We start from the raw sequence: 27227 nt of genomic DNA on the forward strand, positions 1-27227 counted from the left end.
TGGAAGGTGTCCCTGCCCATGGCAAGGGGTTGGAACGAGATGATCTTTAAGGTCCCTTCCAGCACAAACCATTCTAGGACTCTTTATTTAAAATAAATGAAAATTTTAAGGTAATTATGAGCCCTGCATCACTGCTTTTTCCTCACAATGGACTCCTCAGTTGCATTTCAGGTCTTAGCTTTCCACAATGGAAAAGGAACATTTACCTTCACTGTGCACAAAGTTTGTCAGCTATTTACAGTCACACAAAAATCAAACTGAAAAAAAGGTAAAACCTTCTTAAAGAATCTCACAGTATTTTTTTTGTACATTCAAAATTGTAAGCCTGTTGGCAGCTAAAATACGGCCACGAATACAGCTGAGTCACAGAAAAACAGAATAAACATGCCATGATTTATGGTTTTATGATTTACCACAGAAAAGCCACTGAGCTGTCTGGATGACTGCAATTTTCTCTTCCTTTCTAGACTTGGACTGCTCCCAATTAGAGCAAAGTATTTCAATTGCTTTGAAAACTAATTCCTTTTTTTTTAAAAAAAACCCAACATACACTGCAGACAGGACCACAAGATAAAGCTGTTTGACTGTAAGAAAAGGAGCTGTAAAGAGCTCAGCAACACTCAGTGAGTGTCTGGCAGCTCAGGTAGGGGCAGTGACTCACGGGGGCCAGGGTGGATGTGTCACTTTTTGGCAGCAGTTGTTTGTAATCTGGGCTGAAGTGCAGAGGTTGCACAGTTTGCATTGACCTGTGAAAGCCATGAGAAGAGCTGGGGACTGATTAGATCCTATTGCTCCTTCATCTACAGCTTTTCCTCCATGAGGCCAAGGGCTCTTCCTCAGCCATTTGTCCCACGCAGCTTTCCAAGCAAGGGTTTTCCCACTGGCAGCTGCAGCATCAGCTGTCCTTCCTTCACTGCCAGCCCGTGGCTGCATTATGGATGCTGGCTGTGGAACTACTGCCTGCTCTCATCTTTCTGGGTACTCCTTCCGACAGCAGCATGCCAAAAACAGAGAGACCAGGTCTTAAAGGTCAAGGGATATTATATGCATCATTTCAACTTATCATCAGCTCAAATAAAGAAAAAAAAAAATAGCCAACCACCAAGCCTCTTTTTCTTTAAGCTCAGCTTAGTCAAGGTTGACCTTCTAGCTTATTAAGAAACATTTATCTATTTCACACTTCCAGTTCTTGTAGGGAATACAAAAGAATGTTAAATAAAACATTTTAATCCATATACATACTTGAACCAAGTATCACCATACTTCATAAAAACAGTAAATTAGACAAATCCTTCTTGCAGTATCCTTTGCTGTGGCAGACTAAAGAACAGTGCTTATAAAGTGGCTTATTTTAATGTTCTTGATCATCTGTAGCATTACTGTGTACAACACTCATAAACAACAGAAGAGGCACTTGGAAGGCAGTCCAAGAAGCCCAGCACCAGAATTGTGCTCTTTCCTTCACAAGCCAAATGGATGTTACCAATGGCCCTTCTACTCATCTTTCACACAAGTAAGCACTCAACCTTGCATATGTATATATTCCTTCTCCCTCTGAGCTAGATCCCATTTTTCCTGCTTTGGTGACTTGACCCTGATAATCCAAGCTGAAAACTGGAGGACAAATTCTCATTCATTTAAAAAAAAAAAAAAAAAAAAGAAAGCATCGCTGGCAGCTTTCCGATTTAGGGCTCAGTGTTCAGCAGTGTAGAAAGTGCACTGCATAATCCTTCCTGTCAACAATACCAGATGTGTTTCTAATGGAAATAATTTGCTGGATATTTATTTATTGACATTTCAGATGAACAAACATTGTTACATCTTGATCTTAATCATCATTTGTGCAATACGCTATCTGAGCAAAGATTAAGGACTGTATCTGACTCCTTTATAGAGATGTCAGCAGTGTTTCCTCATAAGTCAGAATCCTAAGGTGAAATATGAAACTTAAGATAAAATAATATGGCACAACTACAACTAAACAGTAGCAAAAGACTCTGGTTTAGGCCAGTATAAAACAATTGCAGAAAGGAAAAAAAGCACATAGCTAAATTTATACCAAATTATCGATTTCTGATAACTCAAACCCTAAATACATCAATTAATCCTGCAGACTATCTTCCTAAATTTCAGCTCCAGTCTCTAACAAATGCTTCCAGTGAATGCAGAATTTTTCTCTGTCATACAACCTTGGGCCAGTTTTGGACAGGTAATTCACAACCTGTTCCTCTGGCCTGGACAAAGCAAGCGCGGATGAAAGGCCAGAGAAAACAACTGCAAGGACCAAAATTGAATGCACATGGACAGAGCAGCCACCCTTCATCACCTAAATTGTTTCAAAGCCAATCCTGTTTCTTAGGCTGGAGACAGTGGCTTACCCATAGAGAGCAAATTTAAAGATCAGAGTTCTTGACATGGTAGATTAGGCTCTCCTTCCACGCATTTTGCTTGCTGTGTAATTTGATCATTAACAATCTTTGTGCCAGTTCCAGACAAAAATGCCCTTAATGTCTTTTAAAGGCAGCACTTTTTTTTGTCCTGAAATAAAAATCTTTTAAGGTTATTTTTTTAAACACACACAAAATTTTCTTGCTGCCAGTATTAGTAATATATTAATTATTTAACTGAAATAAATGCATCTGTTAATGTGTTTAATTAAGCATACAAAGCTCTTCATTTGATGTTATTTGTATTTAAGATTTCCTGTTTTCCCTGAAGTATTTATTATCCAAGGCATGATTCTTCTAATCTTAGACATACTCTGGGACTGAAGTACTATTTTATATCAGCATTTCTCAGTTGCTTTTATCATGAACAGATATATTACAAACCATGTTAATGAGCTGTTTAGTATTCATATATTAGACTTTTCCTCATTTTATATGGAAATACTACTATAAAAATTCTAAGAATACTAGTTTTATGTGCATGATAATGATGAGATTCAAAGCAAATAAGAAGTAGAAAATCTGTGGTGGCAGTGAATATGAAATGGATTAGTACATCTTCAATGTGCTTTACATTGGTATAAAATTATTAAGCATGTAATTAAGTAGGATCAATGGCACTGTTTGTTTTGGAGGTAATGTTTGAGTTATTTTAGATGTGTCATCTTTAAGAATTTAATTTCACACTTTAATGATCTTCTTGTAATTTCCTCCTCCTGCTATGAAGTCACATAGTCATGATACGTGTGAATCCACTACAGATCAAGAAGTGACGAGGGTGGAAGGCCAGGCCAAAGTCACCGTGAAGGAAGATGAGAACAAGACAGAATTAAATAATTCTGTCAATACAAAAATAGTTCATTTCAACTGACCTTTTTCATCAGGCACATTCAAATCCCTAGAACTGTTAGCAGGAAAGAAATTATATAGTTACTTACAGCGACAGCAGCTTTGACCTGGCTGACCTCAGAGACATCTCCAGTGTAGCCAAAGTGAAATGAGATTTGGCTTTATAGGGGCCTAATGAGTAGAAGTCAGTCTTCAGTACACTAACATCTGCACGCAGGTCACAAAAACAAATAAAAATTTAAAAACCCAGCTTTGGGTAAAAAGGAGAGGAAGAGAGAGAAGACTGTTCTCTGTCTTGGATAGAGAACTTACTACTGGTTACTGTATAAAACCCCAGCTGTGAAAAGTCAGTCTGCTACTAAATTGTCTCATTTTGAACTGGGAATTACAAATCAATGAAACAAAGAATTTGTTATTATGGGAAACCCGATGTCTGAGTAAGTTCCCTTATTAATTTTACATGCTGGACACAGCACATGCTTCCCCTGCAGTCCCAGCTCACTGCATGTTCTCCCAGTGACTGAAAGCAGAGCCATGGACACCAGCAACACTCAGCATTCAAAGGGGTGAGGAGGCTGGAGACACATTGATTGAAAAACAAGACAACAACAGGTATTTTTTTATACTGAATATACAGTCAGAGAAGACAGATTTTGGTAAGAATAATGTACCTTTACCTTGTTATTGAAGCAAACAGGTATTTCATTATATAACTGCTCTCTTAATGGTAGATCAGATATCCACGATTTATACTATTCATTATTTGTATCTGGTTTTTTACACTGGAACTCATTGGCTTTAGGTTAGGCAGCAGGACACTTGTAAACAAAGTTACTTCTTGCTCAGAGAAGTTTGCCACATTAGAGATCTACTCCAGGTAACTTTAGATTAAATAGTTTAAAAATTTACCTCAAAGATCAACAGCCTGGTACAGAAGCAGAGGAGAAAAAACTTCAAAATGAGGTAGAAAATACCATCTCAATATTCTCCACAGCCTGAGCAAAAAGGCAGCAAGAGACATTCTTTGTAGCCTTGGCATATTTATGAATGTTTAACAAGTGAAGCAAAGAGAAGAAACACTTCAGTATAATCCCATTATACTATGAAAAAATAGGTTTCTTTCCCCACTTAGATTTTGTTGCGGCATTTAAATAGTGAAAAATAAGTTTGCCACGTCTTTACTCTACAGCGACTTGTGTTATTGCAAATCCACCATTAACAGCTATACCTGTGCATTTAATGAGTTTACAAATGGCAGATGGTAAAAATTAATTTAGCTTTCTCTGTGAGGAAATATACACACAAACTTGGGTCCAATCCTATAAATGCCTGCTCTCATGAGTAGAACTAACTTGAAATTACTTCATATCCCAAGTTTTACACACAATTTAAGACCTGTTTGTGAGGGCACAGCTCACAGTTCTCCTAAGTGGCTGTACATGGATGTTAATGCATCTTTAAGTAATGGAAGATGAAGGTGTTTAGCACTGCAGACTTTAAAAAGTTTCATTCAGAAGTACCGGGGCATGAGTAGGAGCTGCTAAAACATGGACTTTCTGGATTAGATCTGTACATCTGTAAGTTAACATAAGGAATTAAATTCTTATTAAATTTCAATTCATTTGAAATGATTTTTTCCCGTTTTTCCTTTTCTGCTTTATTGAGTTCCATTCCTTTGTCATAGTTATGCATTTCTCTTTGTGAGCAGAGGATTTTGTCTTGCATTATTTCTTCATCCACAGCAAAATGCCCTCTTTGCTGACTAAAACTACTGTGCATTTTATAGCTAATAACACATCTAAATTCTTATTTTAAATCACAGCCCTATTTCCAAAAAGAGCAATTTTACCTTTCTTCCAGAAGTTCATCTGCTTGCTAATAAGAGTTGTTTTCACCCGTAATTTTGAGAAGAAAAATGGTTATTACACTTTGGCAATTTTAAGTGACAAATAAAGAATTCCATCCAGCCCTCTGTTTAAATACAGGACATTTCTCCTGGTACAGGATCTACAGGCCAGATGTATCATTATAATTATAAACATTTGTAATGAGCCTCAGTGCAATTGGGGCCCACAGTGAAGTAGCCTCACCTCAGATAAAAATCTTCCAACAAGCAATTTCATACCTAAGATTGCCATAATTTATAAATCCCTGCATTATCAAATATTATCTTTTGATACCAGCAGAGCCAAGAAGGCTTTTGATGATGCTATACAGTCATGTTTTTTTCCTAAATATGTTTCCAGTTTTTATCAGTGCCTAATCAATAGACAATGCTGTGATACAGTAATTTCTCTACCTCTCTTATACCAAAGCTATTCCTGGCAGAGAAACCAATGACAGCCTAAAAATCAACACCCTCACAATCAGCTTTGAATTTTCCTTCAACAGGTGCATTCCTCATTTCTCCTCTCTTTTCCTGATGCTGACTATTGAACAGCACAAGACAGCAAGACACAAAGGGCTGCTAATGGGCTGCTGAGAGAGAAAATGGGGGAGTAAAGAGTCAGGGTATCAGTGAAAAGGATGAGACCTATGAGAGGGGCAAGGGAATTTGTTTAGGATGATGAGAGGAAAAAAAAAAACAAAACAGGAACATGGAAGATGAAATATAGTTTTCATAGCAGTTTTAGTAGTTTGTCAGCAGAATTAAGAAAAAGGCAAGAAAAGTGTGCAAATAATGAATAAAGCAACAGCAAGGATTAGGGAGAAACAAAATAGTATGTGAAAATGCAGTGCTGGAGTGAAAGGGCTCATCTGATGCACAGAGACCCTGAGAGAGTTGCGAGGACATAAGTATGAGAGGAAAGAGGAGAAAAGAAAAGAAGTAATAAAGCTGTTGCAAAAGAGAATACAAATTAAATAGATAAACGTGTATGGAAATAGGGACAAAAACATCATAAAGAGCTTCTAATAAAACCCCAAACAAAACCCCCATGCTGCAAACACACATCTCTCCCCTCCCTCACTTGTCCAGTGACCATTCCTGTCCCTTTTTTGGGCAGACAGGCATTTTCTGCCCCAGTGTATCTCAGAGACTCGCTGGTGCAGTTTCCTTCATCCACTGGGCTACTGTTTAATTCCTCACTGAGATCTCCTGCCTTGCCAGTGCAGGAGACACATCCCGCCTGTGAAACCAAGGAACACTTCATCTGCACCTGAAAGACAGCCCACGCTCAAACTGTGATTAACACTGAAACACGTGTCTTATTTGTGGCCAAATACTGTCAAGAAGGTCAATGCTGAAAAAGAAAAAGCCATTAGGCTTGGCTTAACAGCCAACCCAACCTCATGAAAGAGAAACTGTGCCAAGACTTCCCATCTCTTCTTGCCACATGTGCACTCCTTTTTTGGGAGGTGTGATTTATAGCTTAGCTAGGAAATTGTTTTAGGTTACAAACTTAAAAACAAAGTCTTTGGCAAAGTATGAATTACTTGTATAGGTTTTTCAGAAGATTGATCTTTTCATTTTCTTGTCTTATGAGTATATATCCCATTAGATCTGCTCCTGTGTAGGAATTGCAATTTTAGCAAGCAATTAATCCATAAATGAGCTGTTTCAGAGTTTTAGGTATTGGGCATCATCCTTCAAAGGCTCTGTCCTGGCCTCGTATTACATCTCCATGTTTCCACAGACCTTAAAAGAGGCTCATTTTGTCGGCAATCATTTAATTGAATTCCCTGTGAATCACTTTTTGAAAATCGTGCTCAGGATAATCAGGCACAGACAAAAAAAAAGGTAGTATTTCTAATGACCGTGTCACTGAGAGATACGATGACCTTTATGTTCTTCAACACTGAACTTCTTGTTGCATACTTTATTCCAATGGAAAATATGCAGCCAGAGAGTCATTGAAATTATACCTATTTTATCCTGGACCTTCTGCCAGGGATGCTGAGTTTCTGTGCAATAACAATACCATGATTTCCCATGTAGTTCTCATCTTTCCCATACACCAGAAAGTCTGTGGTTTTGAAACCACCACCACAATCTCCAAGTTCACAAATAAAAATTTTGAAAAATTTTCCCCATGTGTAAAGGCAAACTGAAATCCAGTTTTATGCATTATGTCGCACTTTATGTACTGAGATGGTGATATAAACTCTAGCACTTTACTGAGTACAAGGCAAACTCTTGTTTAAAGATATTCTTATATTATGAGCTCAAAGCATTTAAAAAATGAAGGAATTCTTCTCTCTTAAACATTTTGTGCACATTTGCAGGGCGTGAATCATTACTAATACACCAAAAACCTGCTTGCCTAAAATAAAAGTGAATGTAACTGTTTATACTGGTAAGTTGTAAATAAATGTTTAAACATCTGCATATGTTACAGTAAACACTAACTTCAAAATGATAATAAAAACCTATTGCAAAGTCTTCAACTACCTTTTAAGGTAAATATGTTTGGCTGGAACAGGCCTGGGTGCATGGACTATATAATGGACAATGTTCAAGAACATTCAGACTGAAAACCACAGTCGAAATCAATACACAGAATACAAAATAAAGCAGAAATAAATAAGTAAATAAATAAAGATAACTGAATGTTTTTAGTCTTGAAAACACTTTAAAGAAAATTAGCAGAAGCAAGTAATTCTATTCTCTGCCAAATTCTGACATTTACCTGAGTGTAGCATGGCACTTTCAAAACCATTATTTAAGAAAAGATACTTCTTATTCACAAAGCTGAAACTGCAGCCCCCTACTAAATGAACCTGCTGGAGGCCAAGCTCCTGTTGCCAACCCTTTACAGCTCAGGCAGCAATTCCTGAGGTCACCAGGAACAAGACTCACTGCACTTCTGATACCAGTCCGACAGACTTACACTTGCTCTTGCAAGATCCTTGTGTTCAGTGCAGTGTAAATTTTAGTTCCCATAGTGTTACCTGGTTGACAGGGTATCTTATACATACAAGTGTTCAGTGTACCATGGCTTTCTTCGAGTGCTTTTTTATCTATCCTTTCAAACATTCCCTGTTGTGTATCTGATCTTCCCAATCTATTCCCATGGTTATCATGGACACATAGAGCTGCAGTTTATTATTTAAAAAACAATACATATATTAAAGAAAAATTAAAAGCAGGCCCAAGCTTAGCCATTCCATCCTTCAGCTGGCAGAATGCAGCTCCAGCCAAAAGCCACACAATCTCCTCCTGGTGGGACTCACCAGCCCGTGTTCAGCGCTGCACCAGGACTCAGTGTCACACCAGCACATCTGCCTGGCTTTCACCTGCTGCGAGTTTAGATCTGCACAAGGGCTGTATGGGCTGTGTCTGTACAGCCCATACAATACTGGGATCACACAGAGAGTCCTGTGGTGGACTGGCTGTGCCCATTTTCCCTGAGGTGTTGCTGTGGAACCGCTGGGAACTGCCTGTGTCCATCACGGGTCAGCCCTGGCCTCCCCTCACAGAGCCCTCACGGCCCCGTCTGCCACCACCCAGACATGCACTCCCAGCACAAGTACAAATAATGATGATGAGGATGAGAATAATGTTGGTTTTTTTTTTATTATTATTCCCAAACTAGGGCAGCAGCTGTCTGTTTAATCCCGCGAAGTACTCAAAGTCGCTCCCCTGCGCACAGAATGAACACACTAGTTTTATGCAGAGAAGGAAAGCGTGTGTGTCCCCGTAATGTGACAATGTGCTTATGCCTCAGAAGTAGCGGTACCATCTGTAGGGAAATCATAAAAAGGAATTGCCTCTAGAAGTTCTCTGGGCCTCAATAACACTGCCTATATGCTGGCTGGGACAGAGTGTAAATGCAGGAGCATCAAATTTATTCCCTGGTCATAGACAAGTGCTCCCCAGAACCAACAGATTGGGCAGCCCAGAGGGAAAAGGAGCAAAATTCGTGGAACAAAATGCAGGAACATCCTTGAAGTACAACTCCCCTGAGGAAGACAACTGAGCATCATCAAATCAACAGCAGCCCCAAACACCACAGTGGAACAAGCTGAGCTCCTCCACACTGATGGCAGTGCAGGATTTGTCTCAATGGGGCTTCTCTGTAACCCTTCCAAAAGGCTTAGAATACAAGCATCATTGACATTCATCCTTCCCAGACTGTTTGCTCTAATATTCTGTTAACTATCAGAGCATCAGTAATCCCATTACACCAGAAAAACGACCTTTTCTGGAGGGGCTGAGCACTTCCCAAAAAATGGAGTAAGGAGAAAAGACAGGTCAGAAGCTGAAGCCCAGGTCGCAATCACCCATATATATTCCACAGGAAAAGTGGGCAGACAACAGCAAACTACCTGAATGGGATCAAGCACTGATAGGCTACATAACAGAAAGCAGGATGGCAAAAGCACCAGCCATGATATTCTATGTCTTTTCTTTACCAATGGTTACTAAATCACAGTAGCTTTGCCAGTGCAAAACTGCAAGGGGAACTTCACTGGGAAGTGCAATTTCTTCCAGGTCTGCAAAAATAGTATCAGGAAAGTTAATTCTCCTTCAAAACATTCATCTTTTTCTGTCAGAAGCACTTCTTCTTACCAGTTAACATAAAAGCATGGCAATATTTTATTGCTGCATTAAGCATTTAACTTAATTTTATGTAAACTAGCAGCAGTTTCATAAAATTTGTTGACATTTGTCATTTTGTTTTTCATTTCCTACAAGTTTTACACTACTGATATGATCCTGACTCAGAGGGAAAAAGTGAGTATACATTCATCATCTCAAAGCAGATTAAATTAATATCTGGCCAGTAACGAGGTCAAGTATCTTGCTGAAGAACAGGTATAAGCAGCTATTTTATGTAGCAGGTTCTTTGTTCAATATAACTACATACAGAATAATCACAAAGAGTGAAAACACAGACTACATTTTTTCCATCATGTCCAGCATTTTTTTCATTTACCTTCAACAGCTTCATGGCAGTTTGTCTTCAATATATGCACATTATTTATTGATCTGGGATTTTCCAAAGCTACTAAAGAGTGGTTTGGGATCCCAGCTTCTATTGAATTTCAATGAATCTACTCATAAAAGAATTAGGAGCTTTTGGAAATTTTATCTTTTTTTATTGCATACCACAAGAGCAACATTGCATCCAATTATCTTATCCTTTGCTGGTAAAAGAACTACAACAGAGGTACCCAATTAACAATTTTTAAGCTTGTGAAACTAGTCTCACATAATTAGCATCCAGAGAATGAAAGACGCTATTTTAGCAAACAAAGTGAGACCCAAGCTTTTAAACAAGGTACTTCTGGTTGCTGCCTTTCTTTTGCTTCTCTGATTTCAGTTTAATCATGATTATAGAAGATGATATTCCCTCAAAATCCCAGAGAGAGATTATTATCAGAAATAATTTCAACATCTTATGATTAAGCTGCATCTACTCAAACTTCTAGAGGCGAGGGCCATTCAAATTTGATGATGTATTAATGGAACTAGGCTTGTTTCGACTCAGGAGCAGCCAGCCACAAATAAATTGTGTATGTAGGAGCTATGCAAACAGTCACTTGCATAACATTTAAGAAAGCTCAAATACTAGAACAACAGCACCAGGATCACAAACAAAGGGCAATTGAGGACAATACAAGAGACAAGAGTTGCAGTCTGGTGGTCCAGAGTGAATTGCTTTCAGGATTTTCTTGCTGCTAAAATAACTAAGTGTCAAGGACCTTCATGTCTTGGCAGTAGGAGATCTCATATTGTAGGTTTGGGGTTTTTTCTCCTCTCTTAAGTTATTCATGATACTCAAGCAATACTTGGTTCAAATGGGTAGTTGTGCTGTTGCAAAGCTCTGCTGCCTGCAAGGTGTCACAGAAGGAAATGAGACGAGCTCAGGGTAACCTTGTGCCAGATCTCGAGTCTCTCTTCATAGAGCAAGTTATCAGGCAGTGTTATAGCACCTTCCTCTGCCTCATGGCTAAGAGACAACAGACCAGCCTTTGTTGGAACTGCTGCTGCACCCAGCATTACGAAATCCAAACACAATCAATGTGTACAGTTCCAGAAAGAAGCTACAGAAAACAAGCAATTTCTCTTCCTGCTGCTCTGTTTCACCTTGCCCTGGTACAATGCATTTTGACACAGAGGAGCTGGTGAACTGAGATTTGAAAACAGCATGCAAGCCAGACCAATTCTGAAGCTGCAAACACACAGGAGAATCCCTCAGCACTAAATAGAAAGAGTAGTTTGCCAATGTACCTTTTAGATCTCAACTCTGTTAATAGGAAGCTGAGGAAAAAAGAGGTAATAGTACATCAAATCAAATATTTGACTAGATTTCAGAAACCATTGATATTCCTTGGGCATGGCTTCCTTACAGATGTGTTATTCATAGGTACAAGTGTGGACTGCTACAAACCTGGATGCCCCAAAATAGCAATGTTGTAAATTGGTTTTTTTTTAAGATGTAACCAATTAGTGAACTTCTCTACTTATGTCACTATAAAAATTGCTGAGATAGGCAAATGCTTACAGCTTAAGATCAGCACTAGTGGCAAAAATGGTAAAATAAGAAAAAAAAAAAGTCCAAATCTAACACCAAAAACCAACCAACCAACCACCAAAAAAACAACCAATCGAACAAAACAAAACACTAAAACCACCCACAAGAAAACCAGTATGACACTGATGTTTCAAACTAATGAGCGCCTACAACAGGCAGCAGTGAACAGATAGTAGATAGTAGGTGATATATTTGAGCTTTGTAATTGTCCCACCAAAAATGTCTGTCAGGTGAGTCTGCAGGCAGAAATTTTTTTTTATTCTTTTTACAATAACGAAGTCCTCTAACATTTGCATGAACCTCCAGACCAGCAGCTATCTTTAAAAGTCAAACTGTCTGGCCAGATTCTGGGTTGTCTGATCGAGTTATATTGATTTCAAGGGAGCTTGCTGATTTAGCCTACTGAAGAACCCAGCATCATCTGATTAGGTTAAGTAAATTGATTTTTGAATCCTGACTATTTGCAAAAATCTTGTGAACAACCTAGAGACCACCCAGGAAAGGGTAAAAGTTACTCGGTCAAGAGTTTTCTTAATACATTTTATTTCTAAAAATCATTTTTTTTCCCACCAACAACTCAGGAACAGAAAAGCAACAAAATTTGTTCATTAAATTATTCATTATGACTTACTGAACTGGGTTCCTATACTATAAAAAGCAGCAGCTCCATGGAGGGCAGAAAGAATTACAGCTGCCAAGAAACAGTGGAAAACACAAGTGTAGGTGCTGTAGAAATTCACTTCTGGTGCTACAAAGCTATTTGAAAGACCATTAAGTGGAAGATGGGCAATAGAAGGGGAACAGACTGGTGCTGAAAGCTGCCTATTGACTCAAAAGAACACAAGGAGTGCCAGGAAACCCCCCATCACAATTGTAGAAACTCAAGGAAGCTGTGCCTGCATAAAGCCCTGCCCCAGCCTTTGCCAACACAGGGGCCAAATTCAATAATAAATAACTATGACACCTTTTTTGTCCTTTCTGTCCTATCCTAGATCTCTTGACAACACTAATAAAGGGACAAGATTTGAGGATTTCACGTGGATTCCTTAGGAAATTAGTTGATAGAGTCGTATCATATATGTTTGTATAGCCTAATAACTTTCGAGTTCTATTGCAAAATTTGTTTGAAATGCTGCCAGAAGAGAGGCCACAAAGGTATTTAGTTCCTAGAAGTTTTCTGCAAATAGATGGTTGAGTGATGAGGCTAATAAAACTTTTCATATGCTTACCATGGGAAAAGCTACAGCTTGAGAATTTCTCTCCTTCCCTACACTTTGAAATCCCCACAGGAGAGAAGTTAAGAACTTCCACTTGCAGGAAAAGCTTTGATCAATGCTCGCACATTATAAGAACCCAGAAAACCCTATTACTAGGCACAAATCCACTCAAAATCAATCAAACTCCATTTGTTTATGGCTATAGGAACAACTAGCAATATCTGTCAGGCCACACCACATAACTCATCGTACATAAGTCAGAAAAGAGCTGACAAATAGAGACCGAGTTCATCTATAAACAGATACATGACTTGGTGCACGAAATCTGGAAGGTGCTGTGTCCCTGGCATTAGCAGCACAGAGTCCTGAAATATAAAATAAGAATATTTTAATGCAATTTTTAAATCCCTACAGGTACCCTGATGCAAAGCATCAGCAGGAAGATTCAGGACTGTTATATTCATCTTTAACGAGAAACAAGTTCCCCGATGCAGCCAGAGTATGCACATATATTTCAATACTTTGACAGCAAATTATGCTGACTAAAAAAAATACAGAATCTTCAAGACCAAAACATAATTGTGAGCAATTATGTTCTTACATATCTTTACATATTCTTCTTATGTTTCACCCAGAGTCCCAGTGCCACTTGGCTCTCACGCAGAGTCCTGGGCTGACTGCACCTTTGACTTAGGACAGCCCAAGTAATACAACCTACAGAAATTGTTCACATTTGCAAAGGGGAAGGTGTCTCCAAGAGGACCAGGCTGGCTGATGTCAGGAGAAGCGTAGACTTGCTTTTCTACCTGTCTCCCTTTCTTCAAGACATCAATAAACTTCTAACACTGCGTTTTTAATATGCCATGACTTTAAATGGCCTTGCTGAACACAGATCTTATGGACCAGTACAATAACCATGCAAAGCTCTTGAGAAGAAACTATCTGGGGATCCAGCAAGCTGCTGGATTTGGAACTACAGGAATATCAGGAGGCAAATTAAAAACTGTGTATGTGACCATTTTTTGTGCTAGTATCACAATATTCATTAGTGGGCAGAAAATAATATCAATCCTATGCTTGAAAATATATCAGGGAAGATGGTAATCAATCAACAGTGCACTGATAAAATCTTAACTGCACCTTCTGCTTCCCACTACTGGATGTTATTTTTGAGAATCCCAAAGTGCTCCAAAGGTGGTTAATCAGAGCACCCTCACCACAGCCCCAGAGGCAATTTTCTGATCTGTTCCAGAGAACAAGCAGTGGAGCAGGAAGGCTGCAATCAGCAGGGCAAGGTTTGCCCAGACAGAAATGGCTCCCAGACATCTTGAGTTTCTGTCCCTCACTTTAAAGATTACACTCCTAAATACCGTCTGATGTTGGATATTTTCTTGTCTTTCAACAGCAAACCACGTTTCTAGCCTTCCTGATTGTCAGTGTTGCTTTGATACAAAATACATGGTTCTTCTCTTATATTAAGTGATTATCCTGGGGATAAAATCAGGAAATTCCCTCATTTTCCTCAGAACACAGGAAACAAGGGAACATTAAGATTTAATAACACCCCATCAGTCGTCTACAAAGCTGATAAGAAGAAAGGTTGCTACTCTGGTGCTCAGAAGCTCTTAGCCACATTAAAATAAAATAAAAAAAAAAAGGTCTTCACTATAATTAAACATGTTTTATTAAAGCTTTCCCTCATTTTCTTTCTCTGCTTCTTTCCCGTTCATAGCTCTTACATGTTCATTCATTCTTCCCTTTGATGTTTGTATGCTTTTCATACTTGTATTGAAAATATTTTGCACTACTCATTTCCACCCCACCTCCCCTTTAAATGTATTGAGAGGAACACATTTTCACTGAGTCTGACTTTGACTCTGCCCTCTCAGCTCATCTACAGCTCAGTGAGAGCATAGAGAACACACTCTCTAGTGACAGAGTTCATTACAAAGTGGCACAAGAACAAAACACCTTCCATCTCTTCCATTTCTTTTGTCTCTCACCTACAAAGTGAATGTAACCTGCTCACCTTGATCAGAAGACTCGCACAGGATTTATAAGACACAATTGAATAGCTCGACTATAAGTGTTACAGTTAAAAGGAAAATAAAATAAGAGTGGTTCCTTCTTTACTTACATGTGTCTAAAGACTCATCTGAATCATCAGGACAGTCAGGCTCTCCATCACACAGCCAGTGCTGGGAGACACAAGTCACGCGATCGTGACACAGGAACTCTCCTACGTCACACAAGTGATGCTCTTCTGAAAACGAGAATGGGTTAGGATGAAATGGTTAAAGATGAAGGAAGAAAAAATGGCAAAATGAAAGTGAAAAAATGGAAATAAAATGATTCTGCAACCAAAGATCAAAGGAAGCAACAGAAATAATAGGAAGTAATAATTTAATGGTATGTAATGCCCTTGCTTAGGCTGTATAGCCCTGACATTCAGCTGCAGGAGTTCACTGGGAGCTGCTCATAACCCTTCTGATCAGATATCAACAGCACTAGCATAAAATACTTTTATGAAGTACAATTATAAGAAATTCTGGGTTTTTTTTTTCTAAATATTTCACCATGAAGTATATCAACAAGCTTTTAAGCTGTCATATTACCAGCAGGGAGGTACCTCATTTGCCTCTGCTGTCACAGAATATATTTTTTAATTGTTTCAAGTTATCGAATTTTCAAGGATACATTTTTGTGACTAAAGGTCGGCTTAAATAAACATATATATATATAAACTATTTTTAAGTATGTATTTAATGACCAAATCCTACCTCAGTTTTATACAAAGACTACTTTATATTTCCTGCAACAAATTCCCAAACAGAGGATTTAGTTATTTAAAGTCAACACTGTGACACCTTGAAAACAATGGTTTTTAAAAGAAGGCAGTTCTGGAAGTCTGGCACACCCACACTATCTGCTGCATTCAACCACCAAAGTCTGATATCCCTGAGATCTAGAGTTAATTAACTCAAGACTATTCCATCATTATTTAATGTAAAACTATTCTAACATTAATTAGAGCTCACAAAACCTCTGTGCAATGTATTATATTTATTTTATCAATATATAAATTATAGTAGGGCCTTCCACAACGTTACATTGCAGATTGCTGGGGAAAGGTTTCTTGATTATTCTTACACTGACACAACAGAGAAATAACTTCACTGGAGTCAATACTGTCACAAAGATATAAAGCCAGGTCTAAAGAAGGAGACAATACCAAATACACTTGTTTAATCCATTGGTTTAGCTCACTCCAAAAGCCAATGGGTGTACTATTGCTATGAGAAACAACAAGAGGAACTTTTTGTTAAAGTTACCATTTGATCATTTCATATGTGCAGACCTCATTTCCCAGGTCAGGCTCTGAACTGTTGATGGCAATCAGTTTCAAACAACCTAAATTTGCAACTACTATGTAAACATATATAATATTGTTTAGAGCAACTACATCACAGCTTCTAGAACCCTGTAAGAATTAAGGCATTTTTGTTATATCTTAATTTCTTCCCTTTACTTAAACAGCAAACAGTGCTCAGGCATTTAAGTTGTTTATTTTCTCTGAGAAAAATGAGCGACTGTATAATTAAGAGTGTACGTTTACATGAACATGGAAGTGGTTTTGCTTAAAGCTTTCAGGAAGATGATTAAAGGTCCTGCTTTGATAGCATGTCTTGGCAAATTTTAGCATTTCAAAGATACACAGTAGTATGGGCAACACATGCATGAATAACTCTTTAATATTTGTTTTTATAGTATTCTTGAAATCCACAATAAATTTCTGTTTCTTTATGGAAACCTTGTACTACAGTGTATTACATGTCTCTGAAAGTGCTGTTTTGAACTACTTTCTTTTGCATAATGATAGGATTATCTTTGTTTTCAGCTGCTGTCTTTAAAGAATGAATTGGACCAGTTAATCACAAACATGCACCAATTATAGTAGGGTTTTAAAAAAAGGAGACACTATTCCCAAAAAAGTCATCTAGGATGGCCTTAGAAGTAAGGAAAACAGTTCTTTTCAGTGACACCTCTCCTCACACTTTTTCCTTCCGTATTATGTGAACTGCACAGGCAGGTTCCCAGTGGATGAGAAAATCACATTTTTAACATCCCAGTTCTTTGAGATACGGAGCAGATGGTTAGAAATCATTCCTCTATGGGTAAATGAAAGCTTTGCCTCCCTAAGGATAGTAATCCTATACTCCTATCCTGTGCTGCAAACACCTGGCAGTGCCTCTTAGAAGGAAAGTTTGAAAAAAAAAAAAAAAAAAAGAAAAAAAAGAAAGGCTGGTGCCTTTGTTTTCAAGTCAACATTTCCAGAGCCAAAATTGTGTTTGTGGTGGTTTTTTTTTTTTTTAAAAGATGAGCATATTTTTAAGAGGACAAAGCTCAAAATCTCCATTAGAAAAGCAATTACAAATATAATTCATGCAATTACACCAATATTGGAAAACCAAATTCCATTATGCTGATAAGAGAAAAGGGGAAAAAAAAGGCACACAAGGCAGTGACCAATGTCTGCCTACACCAGGAATGCTCCTGGCTTAACAAGGCAGTTGCCTCTGCAAACATACATTCAGCTCCTAAATACCAAGGGATAAAGATCACTGTCTGTGATCACATGGACTGGCAGAGGTCAAAGGGATCTGGATCCTTCTTATTTGAAGGAATGCAATAATGAAAAGCAGGTCAACAGGGCTCTTGAAAGGAACTATACCGGAGATAACATCTATATAATTGAGTGCTTCCTCAGTCTACCATGAGAGTCTCAATGATTCGCCGTGAATCTAATTAATAATTGCCTTTGTCAAGGAACCAGGCACACAGAGAAACTGTCCATTTCCAGAACTGTGCTTCCCTGCAGGGGTCAGCACTGTCCCTTCCCGCTTTCTTTCTGCAGCCCCTTGCTTGGGTGCTCTGTGGATCTGCCAGGCTTCTGCTCTGGTCTAGGTGACCCCACCACCACCCTCCGATGGCAGTTCTTGGCGTGCTGTCTTCAGAGCACTTCCATCCTCGTCTGCTGAGAGCACCTGAGAGCCTGAAAAAACAACCCTCCCATATGGCAGCATTCTTCAAAGTGAACAAAACTCAGCCTGCTAAAGTCTTGATCCGTTACAACAGGGAGTCTGCTCATTAGGTTTCCTCTAAACGTTCGGAAAAACCGCATGTGCAAACTAAGCACAAACAGAAGCTTTGGAGTGATATGATATAGCACGATGTGAATGAGTGTTTAGGGATGAAAGTTCATCATAACATAATTTTTTAAAGCTTTTATAACAGTAGCTTAAGGTAAACACAAGGCAAGAATGTTTTGTGAATGCAATTTTGTTAAATTTTGCGCTTAAAGAACAATATTTTCACCACGTTTCAAGTGAAACAAAAAACTTTGAAATTTTCAATTCCCTCTCCTTTTACAAGAAAGGAAAAGGGCAAGAAAGGCCCACGGAAACTAAGGGGTTGTGTCTGTAAATGTGCTCTCCTTTTCCATTTGAGAATGGCAAGATCAAGGAAAGAGCCATGAAATCCATGAATAAAAAGATAAACACATACAAGTTATCAGCTGGTTTATCCCCAGCTGTGGACTCAGACAAAAATTCCAGGAGAGAAGAGGAATTGGCTGCCAAAACAGCAATATTTTTTTCTTCAGAAGCAAAAGTTCAAGATGACTAAGAAAGAGCAGAAAGATCAACAGGAGTAGTCAGAGAAGTACAATCTGTATATTTTCATTTGGATCCACTGGTGACTGCATCACCTGTCTGCACGACTAGGAACTTCTCCCAGTGATAGTAAACCCATTCTGCCATGTTTTCAGCTATTATGCAACTAAAAACTTGCACTTTTAAGTTCTTAATTAGTTTTGCTTTGATTTTAATTAAGTTATCTTCATTACAAGAGCTTAAGAACTCAGAACTCTTTTTTTCCCCCCTCTCAAAAGCATGTTTTCCATTTGGGATTTTCTTTGATCTCTCACTGAAACATGGGAGAGTTCGCAGATTAATTCCAGCAAAATTTACTCCAAAGCTGAAAAGTATATTCCAGTAGCAATTTATGACAGAATTCATCATATACTAAAACCTAAATTACTGTAACAGAAAGGGAGATGGGAAGAAAGAGTGTGCACAGCACTTCCTACATATGACTTTCAGACTTTATATAATACTTTTCAAATCTTTTATACCTTTTGAGTTAAATCTACATTTTTAGAGTCCAGCACACAGTAAAACTTTTAAATTTTGGCTGCACTAAACTATAGACAAAATCCTTGGAATGTGTCTTGCAAAGCAGTAAATAGCTTTATATTCAGGATCTAAAAATATGAGATCATCTATTTCTGTCCTACCCAAGTTCAGTACAATGTTGTGTTCAAAGTCAAAGTTTTATTCACAGAACCCAAAAATCTCCCTCAAGATCTACCAGACCCTGATTTTTGCTTCCACAGTGCAAACAGGCTTAAAGAGCTCTGGTTATGTTCATATATATATATATATATATATAAAACTTCTAAACAGGAATATGGATGCTTTATGTGTATTTATTCAGTTCCTGACATATTAGTTATCACTTACTCAGCATTTACTAATCAACTAATTGCTTTATCCATAGGCAAAGCACACGCACAGGTACCAGTCAGTAAAAGCACCATATGTTCAGTTTAAGCACAATATGTTTAAATTTCACGTGTCAGATTCCCTCAGTCTGCACATCTTCCTCCCAACAAGGTCACAGGCATCTTGTCTGGAGTCTGGTCAGTCTTTTGACTGACATCAGACATCCTAATTCTGAGCCCATAACATAGTCTGTGATGTTCATGCTCAAATTCCTTATTTACATCTCACACAGCTACAAGAATTCCTCATATTTTTCAGATTTGCTCTGTGCTAGTACAACTTATGGATCAGACTAAGCAAATATTGATAGAGATCAGTATTAACAAGGAGACTAGAGATATCCACTATTTCATGCAAATCTCGAAGTATTTTTGGAAGTAGGCAGGTGATAAGTCTAGGGGCAACCTTGTTCCTTGTTCATTTTTGTTCTGCCTTTGCCAGAAACCTATTTCCATTAAGGAGGCTGACCCTGAGTCCCCTCCTGTGGATTTGAATCAGAGAAGGTTATTATTCAGACTTAATTTGGCACACTTTATGGACAGAGAAATCTAAGAAATACTCAGATAATGACAAACAACCAAATATACCTGAGCCAATTTTTACCTAATCAGCAAAGGGTCACACAATAATACATATCTCAGCAAACTACAAAATTACATGACAGTGATGTTCTGTAATGGCACAAAAATACTACAGAATAGCCAGGTGCCTTCTTTAATACAATAGAGAGACACTAATAGAAAAATATTACCTGTAATCCTGTCATTTGCCAATCCCTGCCCCAAGGAGCCCAATGTAGAAAGGTGGCTAAAGGCCCAACAAGCTCCCTATGAACCAGCTCTTCACAATTATCTTTGACCTCCCTGAAACCTGGAGGAAACACACAAACACATTCCCCAGGGTGAAGCTGTCCTTCTTTCCAAACAGCCAGAATTAGACTGAATGTTAATGTCAGGTTGGAGGGTCAAAGTGACCATCACTTATCCCCCCATGTATAAAGAATGACAAGCCCCATAACAGAGTCAACAACGTGCCCTTTCAGGTGCTGACAGCCGGTGCTGGGTGAACGTGAGGGAAAACACTCTCACTTCTGCAAAGTCCTCAAAGGCTTCCACTGAAACAAATCTTTCATGTGGCACAGGACAAAATGCCTTAATAAAAAACACTCATATGGAATGTGAAAACATCTGAGCTCCTCTACCTTAGTCTGTATTATCATACTGAGTTCATAATATTATCATTTCATTTCCTCCTTGACAGGAGGAGATGGTTGTAACAGACTTAAAAAAATTAATAAATTTAGAGGAAAAAAAAGTCTTTATAAGGAACTGTGAGCATCTTGTCAAGAACCTTCACAGGACAACCAAGAGCTCATATATAAGGATGCTATGCACTTCCTAGTCCAACTGGATAAGCGACAGAAACTTTTTACATGCAAAAGAAACTGTAGGAGAGATGAGTTGAATAATACATTTCTTGTACACAGACACACTTGCCGCTTCATAAGGAAACTCAATGGAGAACAGACTCAGGCTTTCAGCTACTCCCAGGATCAAATCTCCAAAAGGTCTGACAGACAAACTCCTGAAGAGCAGAAGAAATGAGCAGACGGATGGGGACTGAGAACAAGTCACCCGGAGCCGATTTCAAACCCGGCCCGACGCAGAGCGCCACTCACTGTGCCTCCAAGCAGGACTTCAAATGAATCTTTTTCATCTCCTATCTGTGTTAGCTGCTGTAACTTAGATATTTCCAAGTTATTCTTCTAACTTCGCTGGTTGTAAAGCTTCCAAATTTAACTGTAATGTTTTCACGGCAAAATTGCTTCTCTTTCTTAAAGCAGGGTGGAAATCCTGAGCTGAGACAAATTATTTAAATAAATGCCACACACAATATTTTCTCTTTTGAAAGCCAAAACATTCATTACATAGCTTATTACAATACCTTTGATAAGGTCTCTGCTGAGCAGATGTTCTATCATTGTGAATTTTCACATATGAACATTTTTAGCAAATAATGAAAGATAATTAATTTAGATAAATTTCATCTATCAAAGGGTAATCAATGATGTCATTGTTTTAATTTGGTAGTTTTATAACCATGTAAAACATAAAACCATTTCATTTGAATATTTCAAGCTCTAATAGGATGACATCTGTCCACACAAGGAAGGAAAAGCACATACTAAACTCTTCCAGTATTTTAAGATACTGGGAACATTGTGGGAATGACAAGAAAAAATATGCTGTTTATCATCACTTTGAATAAAAGTAAAATTTTAAGTTTTCTTTCAGAGAGCAGGTAACTTTATGAAGGAAAGATACAGTTAGGTAAGATATGGGTAACTCAGACAATTGTATAATGGGAATAATTCACAACAGCCTATTCCTCTGGCCTGGACAAAGCAATCATGGCTGAAAGGCCAGAGACAACAACTTCAAGGACCAAAATTTAATGCACATGGACAGAGAAGCAACCCTTCATCACTTAAATTGTTTCAAAGCCAATCCTGTTTCTTAGGCTGAGACAGTGGCTTGCCCACAGAGAGCAAATTTAAAGATGAAGGTTCTTGACATGGTAGATTAGGCTCTCCTTCCACACACTTTGCTTGCTGTGTAATTTGATCATTAACAATCTTTGTGCCGGTTCCAGATAAAAATGTCCTTAATATCTTTTAAAAGCAGCATTTTTTCTCCTGAAATAAAAACCTTTTCAGATTAAAAAAAAACTAGAAAAAATAAGTATAAGCAAGAAGTTGTCATAATGGATGAAAAAACCCAAAGCAGTATGGAAGGAACTACGAAGTATCTGGACTGAACTGAACCATCTTCTTTGCTTTCTCTTTTACTTCCCTGGAGGGGGATGTTAAGGCTGTGTTATCACTGGTACTTGGTTGGCTTCTTTGCTTCACTTTAGGACTCATGGACAAATTTTATTCCTTTTGTCAATGGAATATGATACCAATCAGTTTAATCCTGAAATCACAGAGTCTTCCAGCAGCTGAATGGTTTGTTCAAGAAAAATCCCAAGAGCTTATACACTCTATTACTTCTTTTGGGTTCAGTGGGAGTTTCTCCCTTCCCTCCCACCTTCAGGAGCAACTGGGAGCCATCAACAACTTCAAAGAACCTCAAAACACGCAGGGCCAGCAGTGACCTCATGAGGTTTCCCAATCCAGCTCCTTCAAAGGTTGCCAATGCGGTTCTTAAGCCCAGCAGCGAAATTCCTGCCTTCCTTGGCTCACCTATTCCAGCAGAGCCCACATTGGCCCCAGTGGGCACAGAGCTGTCAGCAATCAGCTCCTGTTTACCCAGCTCCGAGCGGCCGCTCACGGCTCACACTTCACACACGGCAACTCGGGGCCATCCATCTTCCCTGCCCACTCCTCTGTCGCTCCGTTGCCAATCATTTAACACTAACTGCTCTGCTAACCACCATCAGCATCACCCAGATAGTGGCCAGGCTTGATGGATAGCAAGGCTGGATTTATCCCACGGCGATTATCGGGACGGGCTGGGGGGGAGGGAAGCGCAGGGAGGAATTTGCGACTTGCACGCAGTTTAAGTGCACTATCAAAATACACAATTCTGCAGGAGATGGCAAGGCAGGAGAAGTGGAGGAAGTGAGAATCGAACTCTTGGAGAAAAGCTCATCAGAAGACAACAAACATATTTTTGCAGCTCGGAAAGAAGCCCCGTCCTACCATACCCCCAGAGCTGGGAGAGCCAAGCCTGCTGTCACTAAGCATATCTCAGAATGATCCCACTTAAAATGACACGAAATAATGATGAACAGGTTTCAATAGCAGATGGAGGCCTATTTCATAATTCAGTTTTAATGACCAGAGAAATCTTAAATGCAACGGTTTTGTTTTGTGCAACAAGAGATTTATATTAAATGAAACAGCCAAATCTGCTTCTGTAAGCAACTACATATGTTTAATACACGTTTGTTTTACATCGGGATAATTAATCTACAGGGAAATGGGGTTAAATGCTAAGATATCCTTAAATTCAGCTATCAGGAGGATGAGAGAATTAAGAGAAAACCAAGCTAAAATTCTTTTCTTAATACTCTCTATATAAACAGCTAAAAGGAGAATCTTATTACCAGAGTTGACTATTTGATTCAAATCAGATACCACATAACTTTAATAACAAAAAAACGCCAGCACAAATACTAAAAATGTGGTAGTAACATTAGAAATTTGTAACAACAACAACAAAAAAAATCAATCTATTTTTTATATAAAACTGACTGTAATCCTACAAACGGCTCCATATTTATGCTGAGTCCTGAAGTATCCAGTATTTTAAATAACTTCAGTCAACAGTTCTAAGTTAAATTGTAAGAATTAAGTCAATCACACACCAAAGGGTTGCCCAGTACAGGTTTAATTGCAATTTAACAGTTGGGAAAGTAGTTAAAATTGTGATCTAGCAGTTTCAGGTCTGACTTTTCTGATGCCATGATCCAAGACTGATAATTTAAGGTGTAATTTAGAAATTTATTCAGCGAATAATAATTTTAACACCACTAGAGAGCAATGTATTGTGATTTTAGCTGCTGCTGTCACTATGTCTTCAATGTGATTTTCTGAGTAGGCAAACATATTACTCACACGTAGCAAGATGTAATATTTAGCCAAAAAGTTGCTGCTGAAAAATTTTAAATGGTATTTAAGGAGGGCAGGTTGCATTCTGCCTAAAAAGGGTATGTTAGAAATAAGGATCCCATCAAAGTAATGGATGGATTTGATATCAGCACAGTGTCACCTAGCTACCTACAAACAAGTTTTGGAACTACCCCTGCTTGGATTTATTATCCCCCCAGGACAGTGGGAATGGCACTGGGTGAGCTATGTGAGCCTTGAGTAACGACAGGCAGGATTAATGAGCCCATGTGCTCCTTGGAAACAAGAAGGAAATGGTCAAAGCTTTGACACTAAGGAGAAGAGTTGGATTGATAAAAGGATGAGATCATCATCACAGGCTTCAAGTTCAGACTGATAACAGAACCCTTTATTTTTAAAGGAAGGTAAGAGTCACCCTTTCCTGATAAGATTTTTCTTGCAGGAATGAGTTCTTGTCTTAGGTTGCATTCTAGGATCACCATTGGTTCATCATGCAAGGAAAACCAAGTGTTATCACTCTGAATTATTTAATTCTATTATAAAAAAAATTACTGATGTTTTGAAACATTAACATATATTTTTTAAAAACAATCATATATACGTATATATACATTAAGTACTGAATTATTCAAACGCAAACCAAACTCAAGGAACTACCAGCTTAGATAGTTATTCCTTTAGCTTATTAAGGTGATATTTTAATATCGTTCATAAATGTTAATTGGTATTTTTAAAAAATACTGTGAAAGACCAGATATCAGAACAGATATAAGGAAAAATAAAGACAATTTTGGATACAATATTATCAAGCAACTCTGTAGAAATACGTCTAAAAGTTTATCACTAAGACATTTGGACACTTGACAAACCAGAATAGCCCCACATCCTTATGGAGGAAACATTTAATTCAAAGGCAGCATTCCTGTGGGAAGCTTGCCTCAGCTATTGCTTTTTCAAATCCCTGCTGTCCCTGAGGCTATTTGTGTCACACAGGATGGTCAAGAGAAACAGGCAATTAGGAAACTAAAGACAGCATCAGGAAAAGAATCGATAGGATGGTATGCAGGAGTCCACACACACTGAACGTTTTAGTCGTACAAAAGGAAGGAAGAAATAATTTAATTTTTAACATAATTGCTTTCTCCAAACTGTCCTGGTGTCTGATGACTGAAGGGTGGCCAATACAATCCTAACTTCTAAGAAGTTCCACTGCAGTCATGGAAATCAGGCTCATAAGCCTGATGTGCTGAACAAGGAGTGGACACCTGTATAAATATGACACCCCAGGTTTCACAGGGGAAGGTCTCACCACAGAAGAGGCTGGAGGAAATCCATCACAAATATAAACTCAGGCTCCTCTTTGTCCCCTCTCTCCTCTGTCCAAAAATCTTTAAGTTATTTTTGAGACTTTTCATGTGGGGAAAAGATAATTAGAATTCAAATGATGGCTGAGGAGGCAGGAGAGGAAATCAAGAGATTCATATCCAGGAAAAATTGGCAATCTGTAAATAAAACCCAAAAGACACCATGAGGTAGTAAGCTCAGGATCAAACCTGCAGATATAATCTTTTTAGCAGGCCAAAAGGATGATGAATATTTAACCTTTGTCAGCAATAGCAGACCTCACTTCTTCAGGAGGGGTGCTGAGGATTTTACTACCAGCTTTGCTAGCTGCTGAGATTGTGCAAACAAAATTATGCCTCGGTTTTACTGCACATTAAGGGAACAAAGACTCTCTTTGCATTGAGCTACTTTGCCTCTAAATGCTTATTACTGTTCACCTTTAAGCGATTTCATGTGTATCAAAGGTGAGCCATGTTTTATACTGTAAAATATTTAAAACCTTGTCAACTGTCACTTCCCTGACAGAGTTGCCAGTCATTCCCAGCTACATCCAGGTGAAGCAAAAACATATGCTCAAACTATCTCTGCTGGGATTATTAAACAAACAGTATGTTCTCTAGATTAAACCATAATTAGGTACGATGTCAGTATTGTAAAAGCATAGTAATTATGGCCCGTTTGCTCTACTAATTTCCTTAGCACTAAAAATGTAAATTCACACAGGGTAGCATGAAACTGGTAGTTCACAGTTCAGAAGTCTCTCTTCTGATGGGTAAAAATACCTCTGGAAAACTAAGAAAGTCAGCAGGGTCCTCTAAATATTATATATATTTATATATATATATATATAATTTATATACATAATTAGATATATATAATTTTAAGGTTTCATGGGACTTTGGATCAGGCCATAAATAAGCAGCTTTCATATCCCTATGCAGTATGGACCACTTAACAGAGTTAAGTGACATTCATCTTTATACCATCTCCTCCCATGAGAACTCAGGAACAGCAGACGCCTACACAGAAAAAAACAATATTAGAAAGCATGTATTTTTAGCAACTTTAATTATATTCTAGCAGTAGGAAAGAAAGAGATGCAGAACTGTACGACCAGGCAATTCTCCCCAGAAGACAGACACGGCTTCGGAGCTCTGCAGCAGAGTGATTTTAGTTGTGAGGGGTTTTCAGTCAGAGAATTACCAAGAAGGCTGTTTTGTTGGTGCTGCACTAGTTATTCCTTGCAGCTGCTCTGCACAGTCTCAGCAACTGAGCTAAATCACTGAAGCAGACGCAATCCTTAACAATTCCTGGGAAACATTTGGATACGTACATGAGAAAGAGGTGGTTTGGCCAGATCTATGACCACAGTAATAACAATACTTCTAAAGTGTTTTTTGTTTTTTTTTTTTTAAAATGGTATCATAGTTCTAAGTTTCCCCCAGCTGAGGATTCATTAAGAACAGTCCACTGTACTTTAAGACACAGGTAAAAGCAGTTTTACCTCTCCAATCCACTGCTGTTGAAAAGCTGCAGACCTGAATGCCAGCCTAGACTATGTAATACTTTTAATATTTAATATTTTTAATACAAATCCTAAGTAACTGATATTCCAGTCATATAATGGTCTAAAT

The 27227-nt window shown here is 38.3% G+C and overlaps 1 protein-coding gene across 8 annotated transcripts in view; it reads right to left on the minus strand.

Annotated features, from left to right (window-relative positions):
* Positions 1-27227, minus strand: part of LRP1B (LDL receptor related protein 1B) — a 675294-nt gene that overhangs the window by 493387 nt on the left and 154680 nt on the right. For 7 of the 8 annotated variants that reach the window (XR_010432039.1, XM_064661625.1, XM_064661622.1 and 4 more), the window contains exon 2: positions 15131-15256. The exons of the other annotated variant lie outside the window; for it this stretch is intronic. Coding sequence is in view for 6 of the 7 variants with exons in the window: in XM_064661625.1 (XP_064517695.1) it covers positions 15131-15256 (126 nt within the window). In the remaining variant the exon portion in view is untranslated. The remainder of the gene's footprint in view (positions 1-15130; positions 15257-27227) is intronic. 8 annotated transcript variants of the gene reach the window in all.

Source organism: Pseudopipra pipra, chromosome 7 (assembly GCF_036250125.1).
Source record: "Pseudopipra pipra isolate bDixPip1 chromosome 7, bDixPip1.hap1, whole genome shotgun sequence".
NCBI classification, from domain to species: domain Eukaryota; kingdom Metazoa; phylum Chordata; class Aves; order Passeriformes; family Pipridae; genus Pseudopipra; species Pseudopipra pipra.